The sequence below is a fragment of the Ambystoma mexicanum genome, chromosome 6q (assembly GCF_040938575.1).
Source record: "Ambystoma mexicanum isolate Mex_15411 chromosome 6q, UKY_AmexF1_1, whole genome shotgun sequence".
Lineage (NCBI taxonomy): Eukaryota > Metazoa > Chordata > Amphibia > Caudata > Ambystomatidae > Ambystoma > Ambystoma mexicanum.
Window position 1 is genome coordinate 1,039,723,299 of NC_090937.1, and position 25,133 is coordinate 1,039,748,431.

At 42.5% G+C, this 25,133-nt stretch overlaps 1 protein-coding gene across 3 annotated transcripts in view; it reads right to left on the minus strand.

Annotated features, from left to right (window-relative positions):
* Nucleotides 1–590: 590 nt before the first annotated feature.
* The window catches only part of SLC7A2 (solute carrier family 7 member 2), a 574,284-nt gene continuing 549,741 nt past the window's right edge, over nucleotides 591–25,133 (minus strand). For all 3 annotated transcript variants that reach the window (XM_069631574.1, XM_069631576.1, XM_069631575.1), the window contains 3 exons: nucleotides 22,071–22,237; nucleotides 18,527–18,635; nucleotides 591–10,024 (listed from right to left, as the gene is read on the minus strand). In XM_069631574.1, the coding sequence (XP_069487675.1) occupies nucleotides 9,843–10,024; nucleotides 18,527–18,635; nucleotides 22,071–22,237 (458 nt within the window). In that variant the 3' untranslated portion in view covers nucleotides 591–9,842. The remainder of the gene's footprint in view (nucleotides 10,025–18,526; nucleotides 18,636–22,070; nucleotides 22,238–25,133) is intronic.

A 25,133-nucleotide genomic window follows, 5' to 3' on the forward strand; every position in this document is an offset into this window, starting at 1 on the left:
CTGAATGGAGGAAGAGAGATGAAAGAACTGAAGTGAAGGAGCGTGGTAAGAGAGAACAGCATATCTACAGAGCAACCTTATTCCGAGGTAATTGATCTATTGAATGCAATAGGACTTCATAATTCAGTTGTTGCCAAAAAACAGGCTATCACAAAATGAGCTCTATATCAGCTGGTAACATCTGACATGGAAATACATGGCCATCTTGGCTCTCGGTGGGATGAAGTATGGAGCAGACAATCCAGTCAGCAGCTGAAGACTGGGGACCCTTGCACATGCCTCATTGATATGGTCGGCGAGGGAGGAATCCAGTCGGGCATCCCGATTTGTACAAAGAACATACATGAGATAACTGCACATACAAAGGATTGGAAGGGGCATTATTTGAAGAGTGGACAGTGCGGACTTGGTGCCGTCGTCTATGACTGTTGTCAGTGAATGCTCTTGGCGTGCACACACCTGTATTCCTTTTTGTCCACACACCACACCTTTTGGCGCTCTTCTTCTCTACTAAAACATAACCCTTTCTGTTCACTTGATGTCTAAGTAGGGGACGAAGCTAAACATATTCTGCATCGGAGAACATTCGATTTCGTTTTACAGACGTTTGAACTTTATTTACAAAAACATAATGCGTACATGATTGCAATACTATGCATCCTATCTTACAGTGAGGGCGACACAGCAACAAACGATTCATTACAGAATTCATGACATCCAGAAAATTACAGTGATGGGAACACTTAATTGCAGAGGAGGAAAAGGCCTCATGCTATCAGCAAGCATGTTCTGAATACATATATGTACATTAAAAAACGAAACGGAAGGAGCGCGCATACAATTGTGTCAATTTGTGAACATGTAAGACTTGGTTACATTACCATCTATCCAAACGGCATAGAGTGACGTAAATAAGACACGTTTGCAAGGCTAAGACAACGAGCGTGTAAACTGACACAGCAGCACAGCACAACGAAAGCATCTCCATCAAGCCCCCAAAATGCAAGGTTGCAAAACAGGTGACAAACCACAATTTTAGTTTTTCTGTGATCCGCTGCCACAAGAGATTAAAAGGACCCCTGATAAGTAATACACACATGCTTTACAAACATCTATACATAAGGCCAGCTCTGTGCAGCAACAATACATCACGCATTACATTTGGTTAAGGTTAGGCTACAGTACACGCGTAGGAATTGCCATTGTTCTGTATGGTGTATAAAGCACTGCATGCCAGAGCTCTTACGTTTCTCAATTCCATGAGTGAGCTAGCCATCCAGTCTATTTTTCTTCCTTGTAATTCTGGGAATTGTAGTCCTGAATTTAAGACGTGAAAAGACAGAACTACAAGTCCCAGAATTCCAAGACAGAAATCCGGAGTGGGTTGCTTTCTAATGCATGAAATTGAAAAACGTCAGAGCTCCGATTAGGACGGGAGGGCCACAATCCACTTGTAAATAAGAACAACCTGCAATAGTGCAGGAATACATTGAGCCGTAAAGCTGGGTACAATAGTAGTGTCTTGATGGGTGTAAAAAAGGCACACCTATTCATAGATGTCCAAGGCACTCGACCTACCACTAAGGTGTGAGACTACAGCAGTACCTGTCCTGCAAGAAGGAGTTTTTGACATTACATTTCAGTGTTATACCCCCCCCCCACCCAAATTATATCCCATCACCCACCCCAGCCTATACCGGCATAATATCCATGCTCTGATTGGATGGAAGGCAGCATACAAGGTGAGAAATCAAATCGCACTACTGTGGATGGGGAAGAGGGCAATCAAAAACTAAACAGCAAATTGAGGAAATAAAATGGTGCTTCATTTTGTGTGGAGCAGGTAAAATGCTACTAAATTGGTAAGTGATATTGAATACGCAAGCCAGTAGAGGGGGTTGCAGAAGTGGTTAGCGGGGCTCGCTGTTGAGTATGTTTGGATTGGTAGTTCTGTTCTGATTGGTTAATGAACGTTTGGAATCATTATCACAGAATTGGAACAAAGCAATATTACATATTCATGTGCTAGGTCACCCAACCCATCTCCCCTGAGTATACTGAAAGGATTAGCTTGTGTTTGCATATGTAGGGGAGGATTGGTCCAAAAGACCCCCCCCTTGCCTACATCCCCTCCCCAGGTGAGGGCCATGGCTCATCGGGCGTCCCCGCCTTACCACCAGGGCCCAGGTGGTGGATGGCTCACCTGCTGAAGACATTGCCCACACGTATTGAATTTAGCTAGGCCCAGAAACCATTTTGTCTAATAAAGATGGTGTGAGCTCGGCGCACTGTAGCGCAACCCCCACCTTTGGAGAGTTTCAATTATCCCTGTGGCCGCAGTTCCCTGGCAGATCCGCTGTGAGCCCGTTCCCACGAACGAGACGGACATGAGCTAGTGTAAGATACCAACACTGTAACATTTCACCTTCCGCAGTGTATCGCTGCTCCCAGCATGACAGCATGACCCGGCCAGCAGAGCCTGGGTGGAAAGAGAACTGAAAAATGGTCCTTTAATAAAAGCAAAAGTTCCCAAATACTAATGCCAAAACTACTTGCAATATGTGCATTTTCTCCACAAACCCCTTTGATTAGAAAATTTGTAAAACGTACAGATATGGCAGAATACATGTTCACATGGCATAAGCAATGAAGCACCCCCACCACTGCAGTTGTGTGCATATAATAAAAGTGTCCCGGGGGGTTATTTGTTATGTGCCTCATTGAAAAGCTTACACCCCACGGTCCCGTGCCACAACTGAACTAATGCTGCTAGAGTGCAAAGAAAGATAAATGCAACCATACTGAGGGCTCATGTGAAGGACACGCGAGGATGCACCCTCCATGTGTGTAAGTCTAAGCCCCTTATGTGCCACTACCGTCATGTACGGTGGCAAGTCATTTCCTATGTGCTCCACCAACCTCACTACTACCTCACTAACTGCAAATGTATATGCATATAACACAATGTTGTAGTTGTTAAAACATAGTGTACAAATAATGTGCTCGGACTGGCTAAATTCGAGAGGCATTAGCAATGTTAAGATGTGAGCTTTGAAATGACTCAATTAGTATTGTATGTTATTTGAATGTTTATGATGCTTTCACCGCAAATCGGCAACATACGAGGAAGATGCCTTTGTGAGTTTATGCAAGGCCATTCCCCCTCCCACCCAGTGGAGCCTGCCAGACGAGAGGGCAGAGGCCCACGCCGCACTGCTCCACCTCCCCCAACTAGGCTGGAGCTGCTTCAAAGATTTATAGTCCCCTCTGCAGCACCCAAGGCCACGGCCCGCCACCTGCATTATTTACAGCCCAGTAGTAAACCTCCGCCTGAATACACAAATCCAAAGGCGCCCTCTCTTAAACCCCACAACCCACCGGATCACCTTAGGTTTATGGCCCCTGTAAAATTAGGACACCCAATACTATGGCAACATACAGCAGCAGATTCATAACGACTTCTAACAAGACAAAAAGACATGTACCGCCTGTCCCATGCCCTGAGACCTAGCCCCACGACCTATGGTACCCGGTCAACAGGACACTGGTAACCATGTACTGATGAATCGTCATCAAACCCCTCTCAAGGTGCATTCCTCCTGTATTGCATTAACCTGTAGAATAACCTATTGAAAGATTTACTAAAGAAGATAATATTGCAATAACTGAATGACTGCGGTATGCATGGCCTAGGACAGATAAGTCAGGAAAAGACATTCATCTCTGACACTGGCCACAGTGGCACAACGACACCGCCTGGATGAACCCAGCAGACCTGCCAGGCCCAGCCCAACCCACGGGGCTGACCAGTGACGTCCTCCAGCCAAGGCCAACCACATCGCAGCAGCACCTATAGCTAGTCGTTGCCACCCAATCCCATTGAACTTGTGCCCCCTATAGAATGTAGGTTCTGATGACGTTTTTTGTAAATATATACGCCTGTCTTTGCTATTGTCAGACAGAGCGCTCTCGGAGTTTGCAGAGTTCTTTGCATGCCCTATTCTGATTGATAAACTCCCATTTATGCTCACCCGCACTTTGTCTTGGCCTTATTCCCATCCTGGGAGAGTCCTTCATTGTCTCTCATTGCGGGGAGGATCGTGCTGGTTGGGGACGCTTGCCTTCAATGGGTTCAGTGGTTTAGGCTGATTGAATGCTATTGGAAATTCATTAGTGTAGGAATAGCCAATTGTTCAAAGGACACTTGTTTGATTGGTATAATGGGCTGGCTGCTTTTAGAGCCGGTCTTCTTTCTTCTAATTGCAAGTCTACACCACCTTCCAGCCAAGAGCGGTCTGCTTACCCATTGACTGAAGGCAGGACAGGGTCATCTGGCCACAAAAGTATTGACAACTCTACTTTCAACAACTCCATTAATTTTCAAGGGGGAGGGGGGATACTGCTTTTAAGAAAGGATTGCATTCACAGTGTAAGACATACAAGACAGTGGGGTACTCAACAAGGTTCTTTACATGGAAGCTGGTGCCATTTTTATTTACAGAAAAAAAATCACATCATAGTCCAGGTTTTGCAGACGTGAAGATGAATTAGCTCCAGGGCACCAGTCTCCTATTCTCTACATTATGTACACAGCTATTCTACATCAGCAGGTAGCAATTAGGGTATATTGAAACAACAGTGTTACATTTCCAGGTAGAACTATACATCTGGGCTAAAAGAGCATCCTGTACCCTGTAATGGGTCATACTCTTAATAGGAGCCCATGTTACAGCACACGTGTAGCAGTCAAGAACTTAGTTCAACCTTGAAATTAATAATTTTACAGAATATTCATAGAATAAAACAGCGGCACTTGACATGTTTTTGGTTTGATTTTTTGACTTATCACAGGGTTACTTGGGAAGAGCTGTTATACATTGCCAGCAACAGCACAGCTACTAAGATAAGTCAAAGAAGAGAATATGTGTGTGTGTGTAAGAATCAAGGTAAAAGAGAATCATTATTCAGTACACGTTGGATTGTGGCATGAAGCAGACAGTGCACATACAGGGATAAGGCCACATGGCACCCTCAGGTTCAAGATACAGATGATTAGTTTTTTCTGGTGTGGTGAGTCATGTTAGCAAAAGCCACTGTGGCTGCGTAGACGTTGTGCTCTGATGTTCATAAATTAGACAGGATCAGGTTCAAAGACGTTATTTAATCAATTCAAAGCATTTTGGTGAATGGTGCTGCGTAGATGTTTCTGAAACCATATCTGGTTTTGATGCTGGTAAATTCCAGGAGATTTTAGTTTCATAGATTGGCCCCCAACCCTGCCAGAGAAGAAGCTCTTGTTCTGTTTTTCTAGTGTTGATGTGTTCTTTGTTTCATTTTAGTAATGAGAAGTGATACTTGGTTATGCCATTCCTAAAGAAGTTGGATTGATTGATCAAATATCCCCAAATACAAATATGAACAACAATTCAATCTTTAACTCACAACTACCAGCACCAAGACTGATTTGTTCAGTTGATTCTAGCTCCGGTAGTACCCCTTGCTTTGGTTTTTGGGGTTTTGGACATTTTGCTTATGAGCTGTGTAAATGTATGTTTGGGTTCAGCCAGATCTCGTCCTCATGACCCAGAGTGCCCATTTCTCTACAGTGTTATACAAATATGCTTGTTCTGAATGGCAGACTTGTCAAATTCATTTTCACATCTGAGGTCAGAATAAGCTGGAACATATTGAAGTAGAGAACACGCTAAAGTATAAAGATTTCAATTGTTCAGCCCTTTTGAAACTACAGGATATAGCATGTTATGAAATTTAATGAGCATATCTATCTTGCACTATTATCCACTATGTTATGCAATTTAAAGATCATATCTATCTTGCACTATTATTGCCTACATTCACTGGTTATTTCAGAGTTACTGCCCAAACCCTTGCATCAGCATCGACATGCTCTACTGTTCAGTTTGGTGTTCAAAATCTTTCTTAGGTTGAACACGTTTCCTGATTTTAAAGCTCTTTCCATGGTGCATTCTTCAGAGCCATACCCCAGACTGCAGTCGATGATACCCTGAAACCTTGACTTTGTAGAGGAAAGTTATAAGGAGTTGGCCATCCAAAGATTCCAAGACAACTAGCCATTCCAGTGGCAACATATGCTGTTCTAGCATATCGTAAAGGTCAATATTGCTCGATAATTCATAGGGTCACTTCTGTCCCCCTTCTTAACTAAGAGAATTGCCACTGATTGCTTCCAGGAAAAGGGTGTAGGTCTTTGTGAATTATTAATGGTCACCACCAATCGCTTCCAGGAAGGGGGTGTAGGTCCCTGTGACTTATTAATGGTAATTGAAAAGGATAAACATATAGGTAACTGTCTTCTTTTGAATTTGAAAGGCATATTTGTATCAGATGGAATGAGAGGTATGCGCGGTATAAGAACAGTATCTAAGTTCCTTCGATTACACAGGTCTCTATGATGTGTCTTTAATAGAAGCGTTATTGTCAACATTGTTCCACCGCAGAGTCTCTGTGATGGCATAAGATTGCATAGCAGCATAATTGCAGCACCTACTTTCAGTTTTATCTCGTGAGGAACTGCTGTGCCCTCTGTGAAGAGAAGTGGGGGTGTAAAGAAGTAACTTGAAATTATTCAGAATGTTTGCGATAGTGGAAGGTGACGGTTTAGAACCGTGATCATTCTGTTTGTTAAAATGATAGCTCTTGTTGAATTGGAAGGGCGCACAGTGGTGCACTTTGACATTTAGACAGCAGATGCACTGTTAAATTGCATCAGATGAGTATGTAAACATGCATAAGCATTTTATATATAAAGATAGATGTCATTGTAAATATTCGGTACATTCTGATGTATAATGCCTCTAGTAAAAAGGAAAGTGTTTGAAACACCACCATCAAGTTCAGTGATGGACAATGGAACACCAGAAAAAGAAGAAACATGTTTGCTTTCTTTGACTGCATTTTGACAGGCTGAGGGGTAAGACGGATGTTAGAGACTTGGCACAATGAATACAGTGCTTTACCTTTAGAAAACGTATAAAGGACTGTGAGGGGTGGATGATCTTTGTTAAAATGGGGGTCTACTCTGCTCCTATTAAGACTGGCGATGTACGTGTCTCACCTTTTCACCTCTTCAGTATAACCAAGTACAGTTTGAAACTCATACGTATTTTTTGGCTAAATTTGTTTTTTTCGGATCACCAAGGAAAATGTGCCTCCTGGCATGCCCATAGGCAAAGTGGAATTCATTTAGTATTGCTATGCAAGTGCGCTGCTAGAAAATATATATATATGGTTTAGGTATTCATTTTGAATGATTACTCTGAAAATGTAAATTCCTTAAAAAATATTGTGGCTTGAAAGCATACAACAAATGGAAATTATGAATTCAAATTCATCAAGGATAGGAATTGTTAATTTAGTTTCCGCCATTAGTAAATCGAGGATAACACCTTTGTTGTCAGGGGCTGAACATGAAAATTGGAGGAGGTTATGCAATGACTTGTGCGAGTCAATCTGGAGGCAGATTACATTTTTGTACTGCACACCAACTAGTACATCTTTCTAAGATGCCCTTTTTGTGTATTCGGCTTACAAATGTGCAGGCTAATGCATAGACGCTGAAGATTCTTCAGCTGCAACACAGATTTTGGAATTGCCATGTCTATACTGGTGTAGGTAAATACACCTCTAGTAGATTTGTCTGTCTAGGATTCCTCCCAGAAATTGTGAAATACAGTAAACTAAGTGCGGAAAGATATATTAAGAGTTTGGCTGATGTTATCCCATTTATATGAGATCTCTTCTCATCTCTTCCTGAATTGCCACTTTTGAACTCTCTCTACCATTTCAATAGAGGTACATCATAAAGCAATAATTACCCGTTTCACGGGCTGGATTGGGTGTCAATGACCCTGAGTTAATAGGCAGGTGCCTTTAACGAGGCTCCCCAGTGCCGCTACCACACGTTCCAGCCTGTGGAACAGGAGATCATTGCCATTAGCAGTCCGGGTTGCCAATCCAGTAACCTGGGGTGCTGATAGCCATGTCTTTTTTATGAATGAATGGGATGCCTTGCAGTGCCCTGTTCATTCATACAAAAAACTGACGCAAGATGGCTGCCACTGAGCTGGAAGATGGGGCCTCCAAGCGGAGCACCTCTTCCATTTCCATGGCGGCCAGCAGGAAAGCAAAGCAGCAGCAGCGTGGGTGTGCCACCGCCTCTGCTGAAGTCATCAGGTAAGTGGGGGCGGGAAATTGAAAGGGAAAGGAGGGTGGAGGAAGATGGCAGGGTGGTGGAAGCAGCCGTCAGGTTACTCGGGACGCAGGCTTGGATCATGGGATGCAGCCTGCGATCCGATGGACCCGATTGGTTGATCCCCCCTGCCCCGGGTGCTAGTGTGTGAGAGATCTGCAAGTGAAATCCCACACTCAGCTTCTTATGAGAGGGTGCCCTCATGCTGCAAATTGGAAATGGGAATAGTACATATCACTTCATTTTGAGTGTCCTTTAATAATCATGCTGACTTCACAAGCCAATAGAAATGGTTCTTTCCCATTTTTGAGCATCTTAAACTATGACCATTGTGTGATAACCAATAGATCAATGGCAATCTATGTGCGTAACGTTTTGTTGGCACCTACAATTGACTTAAAAGAATTCAATGAGTAATGGTTGAATATTTGCCTTCATTTCGACTGTGGTAGAATTTCTCTTGATAATATCACAGTATGACAGAAAACAGACAGCTCAAATCCCTGCAGGGGATTGCTCAACTAATGACGGATTGTCACGAGACAAAGACAGACCTGTATGGCACATGCAATTCTCAGTGATAAACTCACAGGAATGCATTATTCCAATAGGTTTCAGAGTGCAGGGCATGCCTGCTCCCCCACATATTCACAGTTATAATCGTGCCACTAAATGGCAAAGAAGTGTAACAATAGCGGAACATGTTCTGTGGAGGGTGTCAGGAAACCCATAGCCGTGCTTTATACATAGTTATTTGTTGGCTGGGACAACATTCCATCTAGCACTTTACTGACCATAACAAAAGGCAGGCACTTTGTAAATCAGACAAAGCCTCTTGCTTGATGGCTGTACCAGGACTTTACATATGAATGAGACAAGTCAACTATTGTAAATGTCTTCCTCTACGGGCATGAAAACATACAGTCGGCAGTCAATCGTCTTGAAGATTAACTGCGTTCACTATAACCAGTGACCACACAACTATTCCCCATTTCAGAGGGACTGCAGGCAAATATATTGCATGCATAATCCCTTCTCTGTACTCTACTCCATACTTTTGCTATATTGTCCAACCCTCCAACCGGAAAGTAATGATGATCCTGGGAATTTGGAGGCAGGTCTGGTAATAGATAAGCCATTACACCCCCTTCTTGAACTCACCTTTTGTTTAAGATCCTGGTCAACTGCTCACTGGTTCAATAAAATAATCAAGTTGCCCTGTGCAAGCACTACTTGAAGAAATACATAAAAAGTATTGCAGGTGTGTGGTAAACAAAAGTATCCTAACGTTCAGTAGAACGTCCAAGAGGACGTTATTCATTTGGATTAAAAAGAAAAAGTATAATAAAAAAAAGACTACTAATGCGATTCATTAATAAGACCAGATCTGAAATAACCATTGAGAAGCCATTTAGAAGGCAGTTTCCACAACCCCAAATCCCTTATTGGGAAAATCCTGTTAGGATGCCAAAATATATAATACATAATTTGTCTGTAGACAGCAAACATTGACAGTTTAGTTCAGCAATACTTTGTGCCGATGTTTGCCAACGTACAGCCCCATGTACTTCAAGGCTCAGGAGAGTACATACAGTCTTTCACTTGGAGATCACTAGAACTCGCTTGTGCTTTGGCGAGTGATGAAGTGGTCACTTTCTTTTGCTATGTCTGCTTCATCTTCTCTTGGCTCGTCATTTTTCTCTTCGGATCGAACTTCATCGTCATCCTCGTCTGCATCGGCCGGGTGGCCTTCCACACTGTGTCTGATTCCATAAGCAAAGTAAATGATGAAGCCTTTGCAAAGAAAGGAAATATGCAAGTGAGCTAACAGTGCTGAAGCACAGATACAAACAGTAACAGTGTTATTATGGAAGGCTTCAAGCTGCACAACAGAAACAACAATGGTCGTAAAGGTGACCGAAACAGGCAGAGGAGCAAAGAAATGTGTACTGTGACATCATGTTACTACTCAGTGCAAGCATGCACGTTTAGAGTGTGCCTATTCTGGAAGTTGCGTGTTTCTGTGGTAAGCATTTCTTTGTGCATCTGCTAAGGAAAACTTTACAATCACTGACGCAAGGAAACATCTCGGGAAGATAGCTCAGGGTCACCGTGCTCGCCTTGGAAGCAAAGACGACGCGGAGCAACACCGGTTCAATCCCCGGATGCACGCTTAGAAACCTCCTGGGTATTAAGCACGGTATAAATAACCTACCATATTATATCATATCATTGCAGTGCACAAGCCATAAAGCTTTCTAATACCGTCCTAAATCTAATCAGTGTAATACCATCATTTAAAAAAAATGTATTGGACATTTGTATGGCACGGTTAAACACAGGTGTTTCCATGTGCCACAAGACAAGATGGGGCTTGGGGAGGGACATGGGAATCAAAAAAGTAGAACAACAAAAACGGTTATATTGGACTTTTGACTATCCTACCGTGCATGACAAGGTGGTAAGTGCAAGGGGGAGTGGGTAGAGGCAGAAGTGCGGTACACCCAAGGGTGAGGGCAGGCAAGTGTTTGGCAGGCCAAGGCGGCAAGTGCCAGGGGAAGGGAAGATGAGTATGGTGGACAGGGAGGACCAACTTGGGCTAGTCCGGGGAAGGGAGCCCGAGGGCAAATGCTGGCAAAGGATGCTGGGGGACTGGTAGGGAGGTGGACTGGCCCCTGTATGATTCTGAAGGGACCAAGTCCCAGTCACAGCGGCAGATGGAGAGTTAGCAAGGGAGGGGGAGAGGGAAGGAAAAGGAGAAAAGAAAACTCTTGAGATGTTTCCAGAACTTAAGAAGATCTGGCTCAAGTCTGAGGGGGGAGGGAGGCTGTTCCAGAGGGAGGAGCCAGCCGAGGAAAGGGCTCTACCTCCCACTCTCTCCTTGGAGAAGTGTTTGACTGGCAGATGGAGCCAGAAGACCGAAGGACTCTATCTGGGAGGTATTTAGGGAGGGAAAGCTGGATGTAAAGAGGTCCCAGGCCCCAGTCAGCCTTGTGCATGCATGATGAAAAGGGTCTTAAATCCGATCCTTGCGTTCATCGGGAGCCAGTGGAGAGATTTTAGGGCTGGAGAGATGCGGTCCCTGGGCTTGAGGTCAAGGATAAGTCTTGCAGTCCTATTCTGGATTAGCTGAAGGGGGCGAAGGGAGGAAAGAGGCAGGTTGAGGAAGAGGTTGTTGCAGTAGTCAAGCCTAGAGAGAACCAGGGCTCTGGAGACTTTGAGCTTTTGGGGGAAGGTGACAAAAGGTAGAATTCCCCTGAGGAGATGCAACTGCAAGGTGGACTTCTCAGCAAGGTCTGTGATGTGTGGAGAGAAAGAGAGAGGAGTCAAAGATGATTCCAAGGTTTTTTGGCTCACAAGTGGGTGAGGAGAGAGGACCCAGGCAGTCTGGCCAGAGAGTGTGGGGGGTGGGGGTAGCAAGGAGCAGGTGTCCCAATGAGAATGATCTTCGTCTTACTGGCATTAAGGCAGAGATCATTGGCAGAGCACCATGCCTGAATAGCAGTCAGGCAGTCAGATATGAGGGAGGAGGCAGAGGAAGGCAGCTTGAAAGAGAGCTGTGAAACATCTGCGTAACACTGGAAATGAGGGGAGAAAGTCGAGATCAGGTGGCCCAGAGGGGCCAGGTAGATGTTGAAGAGCCAAGGTGATAGGTTAGAGCTCTGAGGGATGCCACAGGTATAGAGTGAGGCAGAGGAGACAAAAGGGACCATTTGCACTTGGGAAGGTCTGTTTGAGAGGATGGAGGTCAGCCACGCCAGTGCCCAGTCAGTGATGCCTAGGGTATCATAGAGACGGTTTTGAGGATATGAGTGGTTGACTATGTCAAAAGCAGAAGAGAGATCAAGGAGGATCAGAACAGAGGGAATGTTAGAGTCCATGTTGGAGAGCAGGTCTTCAAGGGTGTTCAGGAGAGCAGTTTCCGTGCCTCTGGCAGTCCTAGAACCGGACTGGTGGTCGTGGAGGTATCCAGCCATTTCGGTGTGGTTGGTGAGTTGGGGGATGACCAGCTTCTCTATGAGTGTGCCCAAGAAAGGGGCAAGAAGGGTCAGCAGATGGCTTTTTTAGGAGATGGTGCATAAGAGACTACTTGGGGGGGTTGAGGGAAGGAGCCAGTGGCAAATGAGTGGTTGCAGAGGTCAGCCAAGGCTGGAGGGAGCAAGAGAGGCAATGTTATCCTTGACCGTTCTAGAGGAGCAGGGGAGCACCTGTTTAGATGAGACTTTCACCAGTGTGGCCAGCAGAGTGTGTCAGACCAGAGGGAAGAATAGAAAGAGAAAGAGAGTCGCAAAGGTTGTGGAAGAGACCAGAGGAAGAATTAGAAGCATACAGGTGGAAGTTGAAGTCTCTGAAGAGGAGAAGCTGAGCAGTAGAGGCAAGAAGAGAAGAGGAGAGGTCATCCAATACAAGGAGGAAGAGGGCGGCCTGGCCAGGTAGCCTGTAGCTGGTGGCCACAATCAGAGAGAGGCCAGGAGAGATAGAGAGCAGACCAGGCATTCAAAGGAAGAGTAGGCCTGTGTAGGAATGACAGAAGCAGGGGCCCACTCCAGAAAGATCAGGGCCACTTCACCACCAGGCCGGTAGGTTCCGAGCTCAGAGGTTCTTGTAGCCCTCCGAGAAGGACAGTGTCAAAACTTGTGACAAAGCTGGCCGTGAACCATGTCTCGGTGAGAGCGTGGAGATCCAGGTCAAGGTCTTGAAGGAGGCGACAGATGTCAGAGGAGTGTTCGATAGAGCGAGAGTTGAGAGTAGCCACGTGGAGCTGTTTGCCACATTTGAAAGACTTCCGGGGTGGGTACAGGAGGGAGGTATACCCAGCAGAGGTTGTAGAGGGGCCCTAGATTTGGCAGGGGCAATATACAAAGTTGGCATTGGGGTCAGAGAGGAGGAGGAGGAGGATGAGGTAGGTGCCAGAGAGGAGACAGAGGAAGTAGGTGGCAAAGAAGCCAGAGAGGTGTTCGAAGGAGTAGCAGGAGAAGAGAGGACATCGATAAGACGCGGGAAGCATCTATCGAAAAGGAGGAGATTGGGCTGAGGGCCCTGGACCAAGATGGTCCCCTTCAGATAGACATTAATGATGGTTTTGGAGGAATGAAAGGAGGCCAAGAGGGCCTCACATCTGGTGCCACCATTAATTGGAGAGGAGGAGAAAGGAGAGAGAACAGAGTCCATATAAGGGGTTCATAGGTGTGACAAATCAACTTCCAGGGCATCAGTTGTACAGGGATTAATACCAGTTTCTAAACCATCAATCAACCCCACACCTCTAGTACACCAGAAGGGATCCGAATAGATTGGAATACAAGTAAATGATTAGACCTCCTTGTCCAATTTTGGTAATGTGGACAGAATGGCAGGCTTATCTCTGCAAAAACATATAAAAGCTGAGGGACACTCATATAACAATCTGACTGCGGTTCCTTTGATTCACCCCTAACTGCATGCATGTTCTTAAAAATCCTATTTTAATGCTGCTATCAAACGTTTGATTTTATTTTTCCTCTGCTAGTGATATATCTAAAGTTAATACCATCTTAGGTGATTTTACTCTTCCTAATAGCCCCGCTTATTTCAGGTTGTTGATAACATTTCATGATTTACACTTAGCTCATAATTGGTCTTAGTTGGTTGCTATTTCCCCACATTAACAGTCTGTTTTATATAATGTATTCTTCTAATGCTTATATTGTAACTTATTCTATCCCATTCACAATTGTTGGTGAGACCACTTTGAGATCCTGTTTATATTTTCCATCAATTCTACCACTTCGCTAAATTAATTGAAAGTTCCTAAAATTCAGAAACATGATTATTTTAAAAATCTTGACAAGAGACTCTTGGTCCTGTCAACTTAGCTATGGACGGGCTGTCGTGACAACTCTTTCAAGTATATTATGACCATGACTTTAGAAAAGTCTCTGACTAAGCTCCTTTTTCTTTAAAGAAAAACAAAGCCTAGAACAGCTCTCTGGTATTCTTGGACTGTAATCCAAAATAAGCAAATAAGGAACAGTAACATAAATTAGAAAAAAACCCTGCCATGCTCAGTCTTTTTATAATACTCCTTAAATTATGTCAAGTCTGCTGCCACTGTAGAACACATGTTGCTGAGGACACATCCTTTTACTATTCCTCCCAGATTAATGAGGCCATTATTTAAATAAAAGTCTTATTTCAGGTGCTTCCTCTTTGTGTTAATCCTGTTTCTTCATGCCTATCAGTCTCTACAATGGTGTTTTCATCAATTCTTTTTTGATCAATGAAACTGATTGAATACAAAGAAAAATAGCTGACAAAAACAATCAGTTTCTACCTCTAAGTTTACTCCTAGGAACATTCAATTATGTGATACATTTGCATCAGTTTCTATGCAAGATTTTGTTTCCATTTCTGGTTTTCTAAAAACCTAAGTCGTACTCCGAGGATACCATTTCAAAAGATATTTCTATAGCTGCTCTCTCCCCGTTGTTATAAGTTAGGAATCCCTCCATAAATCTTGGATCGTTTCCTGATCAGTTAAAATGGAGTCCAATCACATCACAAAAAGGTCCTCATTCAATTCAGCTATTTTAAGTAACTACAGACCAATTACCAGTTTGCCATTTTCTTGGAGACAGAAGCTTCCATTCAACTCCAAGTCCATAATGATGGCCATCAATTGTGTTCCTATCGATCTAATTTATCCTCCTCACATAACTGAGCTACCCTTCAGGTTGTAGATGACATTTTCTGGTCAAGTGATAATAGTGGTTCCTGTTTACTCATGTTACAAGACCTCTCAGTGGCCTTTGACATGGCGGAGCATGAAGTGCTCCTATCTATTCTAACTGGGGATCGCCAAATGGTGAGGTGATTTAAGTCTTTTTTCTTTGATGGACTGCAAGCAATCCAAATGGGTTCTCTTCACTGCCATCCCATTGCCCGATCAATGTGGTTGATGTACATTAGGTGCCCATTCTGTCCCCCATGCTGTGCAATCTTTTCATGTAGCCACTGGGAGGGTGAGGTGTTCGAGCATAGTGTAGGCATCCACCTATGCTGATGATGCTCAGTTGTACCTAAAAAGGCACAGCAATGAGGATGTCCCTCACAGGAATGTCTGCCTGGACGTAATACAATCTTGGATGTTGGCTGCCAATATAAAATGTTATCCAATAAAAACAATTTTCCCTGTATTATAATGGGAAACAAGAGGCTATGGTTCAAGACTGACTTTATTGTAAGCATGAATGGCATTTCCACTTCACTTGTTTCTTCTACTCATTATTTTGGCTTCCGATTAGATAACAGATTCTCCATGAAGAATAAGGTGGCTAAGAAAACCCAATCTACTCAATATCAAATTTCTTTACTGCCCCAGATATTCAATCATAATACACTTCATTTAAAAACACCCGCTTCCTTTTGAAACCTGAAGTCAATTCAATTGTATAGCTTTAAATGCTATTTGTGTTCAGTATCTTTCTATGTTTACTAGTTCTGTTGAAATTTGTGAAACTAGAAGCAAATAACTGCATGTATTACAATCACAAGTGTTAGGAAGACTACCACTGATAACCAAGCAGTCTTGGTGCCCATCCCCATTTCTAGAATATCCTGCATGATTCTTTACGTTTGGCTCCTTCTCTTTTTTATTTCTGAAAATAACTCAAACATTTACATTTTTTAATTAGTTTTCTTCTCTTTTTCAGGCTTTTAGAATGAAAAAGTATTTCTTTAATAGATTTAAATATTTTTTGTCTGCGAAAATACATGTATTTTTACCTCTGTTCAGTTGTCCGTCTGCCATCTGGTCAAGGGTTATTGCTTTATCAAATGCTTGTAACAAAATAATAAAATACAAATGCTTGTTGTGTTAGTGATAAAACTGTCTAGGTAAGTTTGTTGACATTTAATGTTGATCATTTACACTCGGTTAAAATAAATATGTTTCTAGCTATCCTGGCGATATGTTTCTGACTTAAAGCAAATCTATCAGGTGCACAAGAGCCGAGAATTCCTTTGCATAAAGCATAGATATGAAACTCTCTCTGCAAGCGTGCATCGGGTATAGCACTATTCTGTGCCACAACACCGGCCACAGCCCTAGCAGGGCAGTTTGACTGCCTCTGGGGGGTGGAGGGTAGTTTCTGGCATGTGCAGCATGAAGATGAAAATCATGTCAAGAGGCCATGCCCTTTACAGAGACATTGCAGGGTCATTCGTGAAATTAGTGCCAAGTGCATGCATCTAAGCGCACAAATTCACTAATTGGTACTGTAGGGGATGGCTTTTCAGAACTCTAGTTGATGAACACATTTAAAGACAATTCCCGATATTGTTCTGTTTTTTTCTTTTCTCTTATATTTGGTATGAATTGCTTAAGATTTCCTAACCAATTATTATAACAACTGCTGAGCTAATTTGTAACCAAGTTCTAGGAGTACGAAGCACCATTTAACACTAATGTTTTTTGCTATATAGTACACAGGTGGAATACCTGAAATGATACACTGCTTTCCGGCAACTAAGGAGTGTTTGTGTAATCTTAAAGCACATTATCTGTTTTGCTTGCTTTCGTTCACAGTCAATCCTGTCTTAGAGTCAGTGGGTGTATTTAATGGAACTGCCGTTCTCTTATTTGTTTGGTCATAAAATAAAATAAAAGCCATTTTCTTAAAAACCGTGGGCTGAATCCTGGGAGCAGTCAACACACATGGTCGTCATTTTGGGGTCAGAAATGCCCATCTTTCAGATAGTCTCTCGTCAATAGGGGAGTGTACCCTTTCCCTATTGCCCCAGTGAAATGTCAGCACTCACACTTATTGCTGCTGGTCTGTTCCTAATCAATAACTAGGTGCCATCAGGCCACGGATAACATAATGCACTACATGCTATATAATGCATGGCAGCCTGCAACATCCATACTTAAGCCTGTAAATAATGTCCTTAATACACTCTAGTCGTCTCATCATTACTCACCTGTTAAATTGAAATGAAAGCCCCACTGTAACTGCAATCGTATATTATAGTTGGCTTGTGACATCACAATTTCTGCTGCTTCAGTCAGCACAGAGCAGAATTCCTGCTGTCACTGAAGCACTTAATTCAAGCAAGTTAGATTCCTTTCTTCCAAAATACCTTCCTGTGAAACCTTACAGCATTAAAAACTTTTTATGCTAGCATTGTATTTTCTGCTTGGCTGATGTTTACACAGGAGGTCAAGAATATATCTGCTTGTTGTCACATTTTAAACTACAATTTTTTAAAGTGCATTGCATTGAGTACAAGCTGGATATTGGTGTTTTCTTTTCTCCGAACAGAGCCTACATTGGTTATATGTATAAATAACTGGATAATTTCTTGCGTTAAAGCAAGCAAGAGACCACTTATTAAAAGAGGGTGGCAGTGTGATGATATATTATAAGGATTAAAATACTCACTACTGTAAATTAAAAGGAAATTCCAGGTCACCATGGCGTTCCAAAGTAACTTGGTTGGTCAAGAAACGCCTTGGTAACTTTCAATATTCTCATGAAGACCAGTATGGGATATCCCATAGAGAATGTAGCTAATAGTGTATAACAATCAGTGGGCCTCATCACAAGTTGGGCTGTATTCCCGGCTGTAATACCGCCGACTGTAATAGCCCTAGCACTGACCGGCCCGGTGGTATTACCACCGGGTCACGGGTTGGGCCTTAACGGTAAATCCCCATTCCTGATTGGTCTATTGGATCCAATGGGGAATTTTCGGTGCTAATACTGCGGGCTAATACAGCCGGCTTTAATACCGCCGAAAACAGGGATTTACACCTCCAGAAAAAAGCTGGAGGCAAAACAACCGATTTAGCGCCCAACTCGTGATAGGGCCAGCCCTTAAATGCGGTGATAATACCGTTACCAACGCATTTAAGGGCTACAGCCTAACTCGTGATGAGGCCCAGTGTGTTTTAGATTTATATTGCTAACTTGAAATATTCTGCCCTGCTCTATTGCACTCTATGCCTTCACCAGCGTTGGAACCCACCTTGTCCACCCCTCCCTTGCAGCAATTCCAAGAGTTTTACGGACATTTCACACAAATCCAAGCTTCAGCATAAACTAAAAAGTCAACATAAGCGTTTCATTTATTACTGTACATACATACGGATTATAACACTTTACGAATAAGTTCTGGAATTCATGTGAAGATAATTCCACATTCCGCATCTCGAAATTGCAGCAGCCCTCTTCACAACTCATTTGAAAAGATTACCCATCACTCTCGCAAAGGAATGGTCTGCTTAAAGGGCTTCCAGCAAAGAAGACGTCTTACCCAGGGCCATCCAGATGCTGAACCTGATCCACGTGTCACCGCTTAGCTGCACCATCAAGTATATATTCACAAGGACGCTGAACACGGGCAGAAATGGCAGTAGAGGAACCTACAAGAAGACATTTGTTAAACTTGATTTTTAACCTACAAATGACCCTCAGCATTCCACAATTCAACAAATAAGATACAAATAACAATTAACTTCTGCTCCGGGTAGTGTAATCTGTAAATGTTTTCTAAAGGCAGATAGAGAGGCTCGTCCAAGCAGAAAAGTCTAATGCTAGTACTGCAAACTAACAGTGAAGGCAGAATTCTCATCGTGATCTATAGGCCTGCCCATACAATGCTCACCAGAAGACACAGGACCGTTCACTGTCAATACCCATAAAGGTTTATACACTACAGTTACTTAATAATAGCCAGATTTCACACAGTGGCTGCAGGAAGTAGGTGCTTAAGAGTTCATCATCTTGCCATCTAGAACCGGCCTCACTGTTTCCTCAGCAATGTAGAGTTTTCATAAAGACATTTCTGTTTTAGTGTGGTTTCCCTCTCTGGTCTGCAAGCCCAGATGTATTGGATTTATTTTGTTTGGCTTGATCACCTGAGCCTTCCTCCATTACTAGTGGACTCATTTAAACATGTGGGAATTATATTTTATTAGAAAGCTTTCCTTTTGCCCTCTAGTCAACATGGCCAGCAAGGTTGCTCATTATTACCTTTGCAATGCCAGGCTATTACGCCAGCATACTCGTCCTTGGCACTTAAGGGGTTATATAAAAGTAGAGCACTGCATTTTAACTAATTCAGGCAATCACACTTTCCAGACTAAAATACAGTCTGTCAAAGAAATCCTTAGCAAAGTTGCAGGTAGTACAAAGTCCGGGCTTACAAACTATGCCTCTTAGAAAATATGATCATGCCACTCGCGACTCATTTGTCCTTGAATTGGTTGCAAATGAACAACCACAAGCCTCACCCCCAACCCCACCACCACTGCATGCCTCACTGACTGGATATGAGACATGGCCATATGCACTGAGGGGGATGAGGAGTATAGAGAGCTAGCGGATGCATACGATCTTCCCACAGTAAAACTGCTTGGGCCCCCGTTTTGACCGTTCATTGAAAATGGGGGCCTGAGCAATTTTAGTCCTCCGCCTCCATTGTTAAGGACACCGCTGCAACCCCGAGGCCGCAGATACTTGAACATGAGGAGCAGGGGACAACCCTGCAACCCCTGCTCCTCGTGTTCAATTAAGAGTTTCAAAATAAAAAAGGGAAAAAGTAACACCTATAATTAGGTCAAAAAGACCTAACGACCAAAAGTAAACAACCAAATTGAATAATTCCCAGCTAGCACATCCTCAACAAATGTCGAAAGTCATCTGGTTGAGATTCGAAGTTATCTTGCATAGAAAGGCTCTGACATAGAAGGAAATGATAGGAGCGGGTAAAATTAAGACATAGGGGGGCTGTGATGAAATGACTACTGCTCTGCATATGATGGCTAAAGGTTCTACTCAGCCCCTCACTACTACTACACCTGCAGTGATCTCAATCATAAAGGTGAAACAGGTACGGCACGATAGGAATACCTCCTTCGCAGTTTAGCATCATTCAGGCCAATGGGGGGAAACTATACTTTTCATCAGAGGTGTGAGGGAGCACAGAAGCCATTCAAACAACAATAGTAATGTAGTACCAAAATAAAATACTTTCCACTGAAGGATATATAAAAAAGGATAATTAATTAAACCAACTAAAATGCACACAACTGATAAAACACTACTAGCCCATCCTCTGCAAGGGAAAAAACAGAAAATAGAGATTTAAATAAGGGGGCACTCTGACTTTTTAGCGAGGGGTTTGCAGGCAATGGTTCCAGCAGCAAAATGTCAAGGTTATTGGATAGGTATTTCAGTGGGGTCTGAAAGTCACAGGAGTCCTTTAAGGCAGATCAGGGGGAAGGGTCACTTCAGATACCTTTAGTTTTCTTGTGTTTCAGGGTTCAATAGTGCAGAGCCAGGCTTTTAGGTGTTTTATGAGCCAGTGATTCGGTATCGGGTTGGTGAGCTGGGCAACTCGATCCAACATGTGATCTGGTTCAACAAGCAGTAAGGCCACGTGGCACAAAGAATCTTGGGACAAGCTGGCAAAGTCCAGTTGTAGTACAAGCAGAGTTGGGAACCGGCTTAGAACTGTTGGCTTGATTTATGAGTTACTGGGAGGTCCTATTTAGGGGATAGAATGAGTCCTTTAGAACTTCCTTGCCAGCAGGATTACCAGAGTGCACCTGCAGTATTTCCTACTTCGAGTGAGAAGGATCCTGGTTACAAGTTTAAGGTATCAGGTAAGGACTTGGCCACATCTGATTCACGCCAAATATGCCACTGGGATGGTTTGCTGGTCTCCACTTCTCTGGCAGAGAACTTTGGTGCAGGTTCCGGGTGTATCCTTCTTCAAATGTCCAAAGATGATTCAACTAAAGGCAGAGTGTGACAGCGGATTGGTCCACAACAATGCTGGCTTATGTAACAAGTGTCCTTTACCTGCTGATGCCATACCCAAAGGGCCTTGTCTGCAGGAAGTGCAAAGGTAGACAGGAATTCTCTAGCAAAATCCAAGTTGGTGAGACCACTCTGTGGACTGAAGCTCTCCCTGGGGCTATTCTAACTCCAACTCCTTGTTCTGTCTTCCTACATCCAAAGTACACTAGCAATCAGCACCTTGGTGTGAGGTGGCCAGTGAAGTGACAGGGTCGTCTTTGCAGCTCTGGGTCACACAGTACCTCTGAGGGAGTGTTCCTGTTTCCTGAAGGAAGGTGACAACCATTCTCAGGGCTACACCAGCCAGGCTACATCTTCCAACTGCCTTGGTTTCAATGTCAGCAGACTAGCATTCTCTCACTCATAAATCAACACACTCACCTTCCAACATTCTCTCTGACCTTATGCATTCCAGACTAACTTGCTTGCATGCATCCATCCAGTAAAGCACATCACCACACAATTCTTGGAGTCTCATCAACCCTTCCCTTCTGTACAGCGTTCAGCATCACAGTGGCATCACAATGGCACTCTGCAAACACATTCAATCTCACATTAGACTCTCCTTCCTAGATTTACCATGCTCTTTGTCTGTTAAAAAGTTGTATATTTGAGAAATTCCTTAGCAATATCCTGCCAATTTACTTATAGAAGGGAACTTTTCCAGAGCACCCTGAACAAGAGATGCTTTTTAAATTTGTTTTCATTTGGGGATTGGGAGAATGTACATGTATCACTGTATGTTATGAACATAACTCATAATAAATATTTATCATGAAAATGCTGTGCCCTTAGTTTTGCAGTATAAGCTATGCTATTGTCTCGGCCTCTGCTCAAATGGTTCTACACATTTGAAAACGTTGTGTTCTTCCTACAGATACAATCTGTTTTGTTATGTGACCGACTATTGTAGTTCAATGAAGTGATGTGTATGTGCGTGCATGGATTGCATTATAAATAACGATAACATGGTACATATATATTTAGCGACTTACCATGAAAGCCACTTTTTGCTGGTTCTGAGGTTGCCGCCATATGATCAGCACCAAGAGAATGATGAGCACTATTAATACTGCAAGAAGACCAATACTCCATGGCTCCAGATTACCAATGGCATGAATCCCATAGGTGGTCAGGACACTTAAACCACAAATCAGAAAAGCTGCGTATAAAGAAATCAACATCAACATCAACCAAAGTGCAAGAAAACAAGCAAGGCCTTCACACGATAACATCATACACAAGAAGAATTCCAAAACATTCAAAACATGTAAAACATGTGAAAAGTAAATTACATTATTCCATCAGTTAAAATGCCAAAGAAAAGCCAGAAGGAATACTGTGTGAACCAGATGAAAAGTGCACATACTGCTTTTTCTTTCTTTAAATAGAAAAGCAGAGCAAATTAGCATGATCTTAGAGAGATACCTTTATTAGCTGTGGTATGCAATCCTACACATGCTGCCAGACACCAGAAATATGTTTTAAAATAGGTTATTAAAATAATAATCCATTGCCAGAATAATTAAATAGCCATTTGAGTTTAGTTGTTGGCGTGTGGAAAGTTTCCAATCACATCCCAGATGTATTCAGGTGTTTTGCTTTACACCTTCCCTCTTCTCCACGTCTCTGATAAACTTGATACGCTATCTATATTCTCTGCAATGCAGAATTAGTACTTCTAGGAAAGACATGCAAGTTTGAATTCCTCAGGTTTGAACAAATGTTGAATCCCCAAACATGAAGCATCCAGGTTTAGTTTTGGGCTAGACTAAATGTCCATAAGTGAATCTTATCACAACATTGAGATTTTATTTTTATTTTCAACAAGCCGTTTAAAATAAGACCCCTTGTGGAATCCTTCAAGTTATTATAAAAAAGGTTTTAGCCAAGCAAGTTATGCCAGATGTATATACCTTAGACAGATTATTTCTATTGCCAGGGTAGAGAAGAGGCATCAGTAGAATTTGGGGTTTGTAAACACAATTTCAAATTATTTGGTAAGGAGGTATCTTCATTGACAATAGGTCTTTGTGTACATATTGCACTTTCACACAATTAGTGATATATATATGATTCATTAAAAGCTACTTGAACGTTGCATATTGAAATGGGATCATCCAAAAAGTGTTTACAAAAATCGAGCAATATTGAAGGTAAGTAAAAGTAGAGAAATGGTGATACTTGAAATTATTCTTTCACTTATTGAAAAATTATACAAGACGTAGATTCAACTTGAATATATTGGATTGAGATACATCATAGATTAGTTACCTTTGTTGTATTAGATTTGAGATGGAAAGGCAATTTTATTTTATTAAAACACTTTGTTACACTTATAATAGCATTGATTGAAGCAATTTTTGGAAGAGGCATTTCCATTTTTAGAAGGCAGGTGGTTACCACCAGGATATTTCTTGTTTTTTTTAATTTGCATAGGTCCCTAACTGAAATGGAAGCTTAATTTATAGGGAAGCACAGTAACTATAGTAGTGTCTGAAAGACAAGCATTAAGTTAAGTTAACAGTAAAAGGGGAAAAACTAGACTCCACCACAGATATCGACCTTAGCAATAAGTTAATTAAGCATTCTTTCAATTGAAACTGCTCAAATAATACTACTTTACAAGCCAAAAACATCCAATGTTGGCCAGAGCATAGGCAAACGCAAGACTGGACTGTAATGTCCTTCTGTAATTTTTGCACCTTTTTATTTGCTAGGGGAGGGCCACGTAGGCTCTCTTCTAGCTTACGGAAAGGCCAACTAGTCACTTACCAAGACCAAATCATACAATGGCTTCAACTGTAGGTCAAAGACCTCCTCCGAGACCCATTTCCTTGAATACAAACGTCTAAAAGTTTCTACACCAACCTACCTACAAAATATTAACACAGACTGAAGACCCAAAAAGGCACTATTTAGGTCAAAATCCTCATTATGCAAAATCAGCCTGCAAAACTGGAAGGGATAGATGAGTCACTGAAATCATGTCCTATCTCTGGACTGACTTTCCAGAAGACAAAAACAAACTCACAAACTGATGTCTTTAAGGGCAAATTCAAGCTGCAGGAGACACCCAGATTGGCAACCCTTGGAATCTGCAAAAGCACCAAGAAGCTATTAAATTGGGCAGTAAGTGCTAAACAAATATATTTTCTGCATTTTGCCTTTGTTTTGATTGAATTTTATGGTGTGGGTATGCAAATATTATGTTTATTTAATACAATACAGTAGGAAACGTGACTTTCTATTTGACGCATTCATGCAATTTGTCTTTTACAATCCGTAAAAGGAAAATGCAGATCTGGCTGATTAAGGCACAAAATGACCTATATATTAATTACTCGGTGACATTCAGTTGTCCTCCACAGCAGGTGCCTGCAGAAGAGTGCTAGCGATGTCCAAACTGTCACATTGTAAAGCCAAAATAACAGACACTTTGTTAGGGAAGCAGAAATCTTACCTGTGTAGTGGTTGTGAGACTGTGTTTCTATCTGGACCTATCAAGCTAAAATGAGTCTTCACAAGATGAATTAGAGTAAGATTTGGTGGAAGTGAGGCAACCTGCCTTCTAAACACAAGAGCCTTGTCCCAAACCCGACCAATGAAGGAAGTTATTCACGTTGGGTCAAGGATAGATTTGAAGACACTGATGTAGAGAGCCCTTAACAGTCAGTCATCCAAGTGTAGGTACATGTGCAAATCCTGGTAGGTAGGCAGGAATCGCTACCAGTAACTGCGGCAAAGACAGGAGGAGCTGAGCACAGGTCAAAAGCAACCCTATTACTGTAACTAAGAGGGGTTGATTGAGAACTGCAGGCACGTCCTGTGAAGTGTCCACACCAGGGTGTGATGGTTGCATCTTTGAGGAATAGGGATAGTCAGTAAATTGTTGAAGGCAGGATTTGGCAATGGAGATAACTTGAAGGTGTTGCCTGACACCCATCTGTTAATTGCCCACTGATTCAAGATTAATCATTCCCCTCCCATGTTCTTGTTCACAGTCCACTCCATAGCGGAGAAGGTCTAATGAATTGCCAGGGGTGGAACTGGTTCTG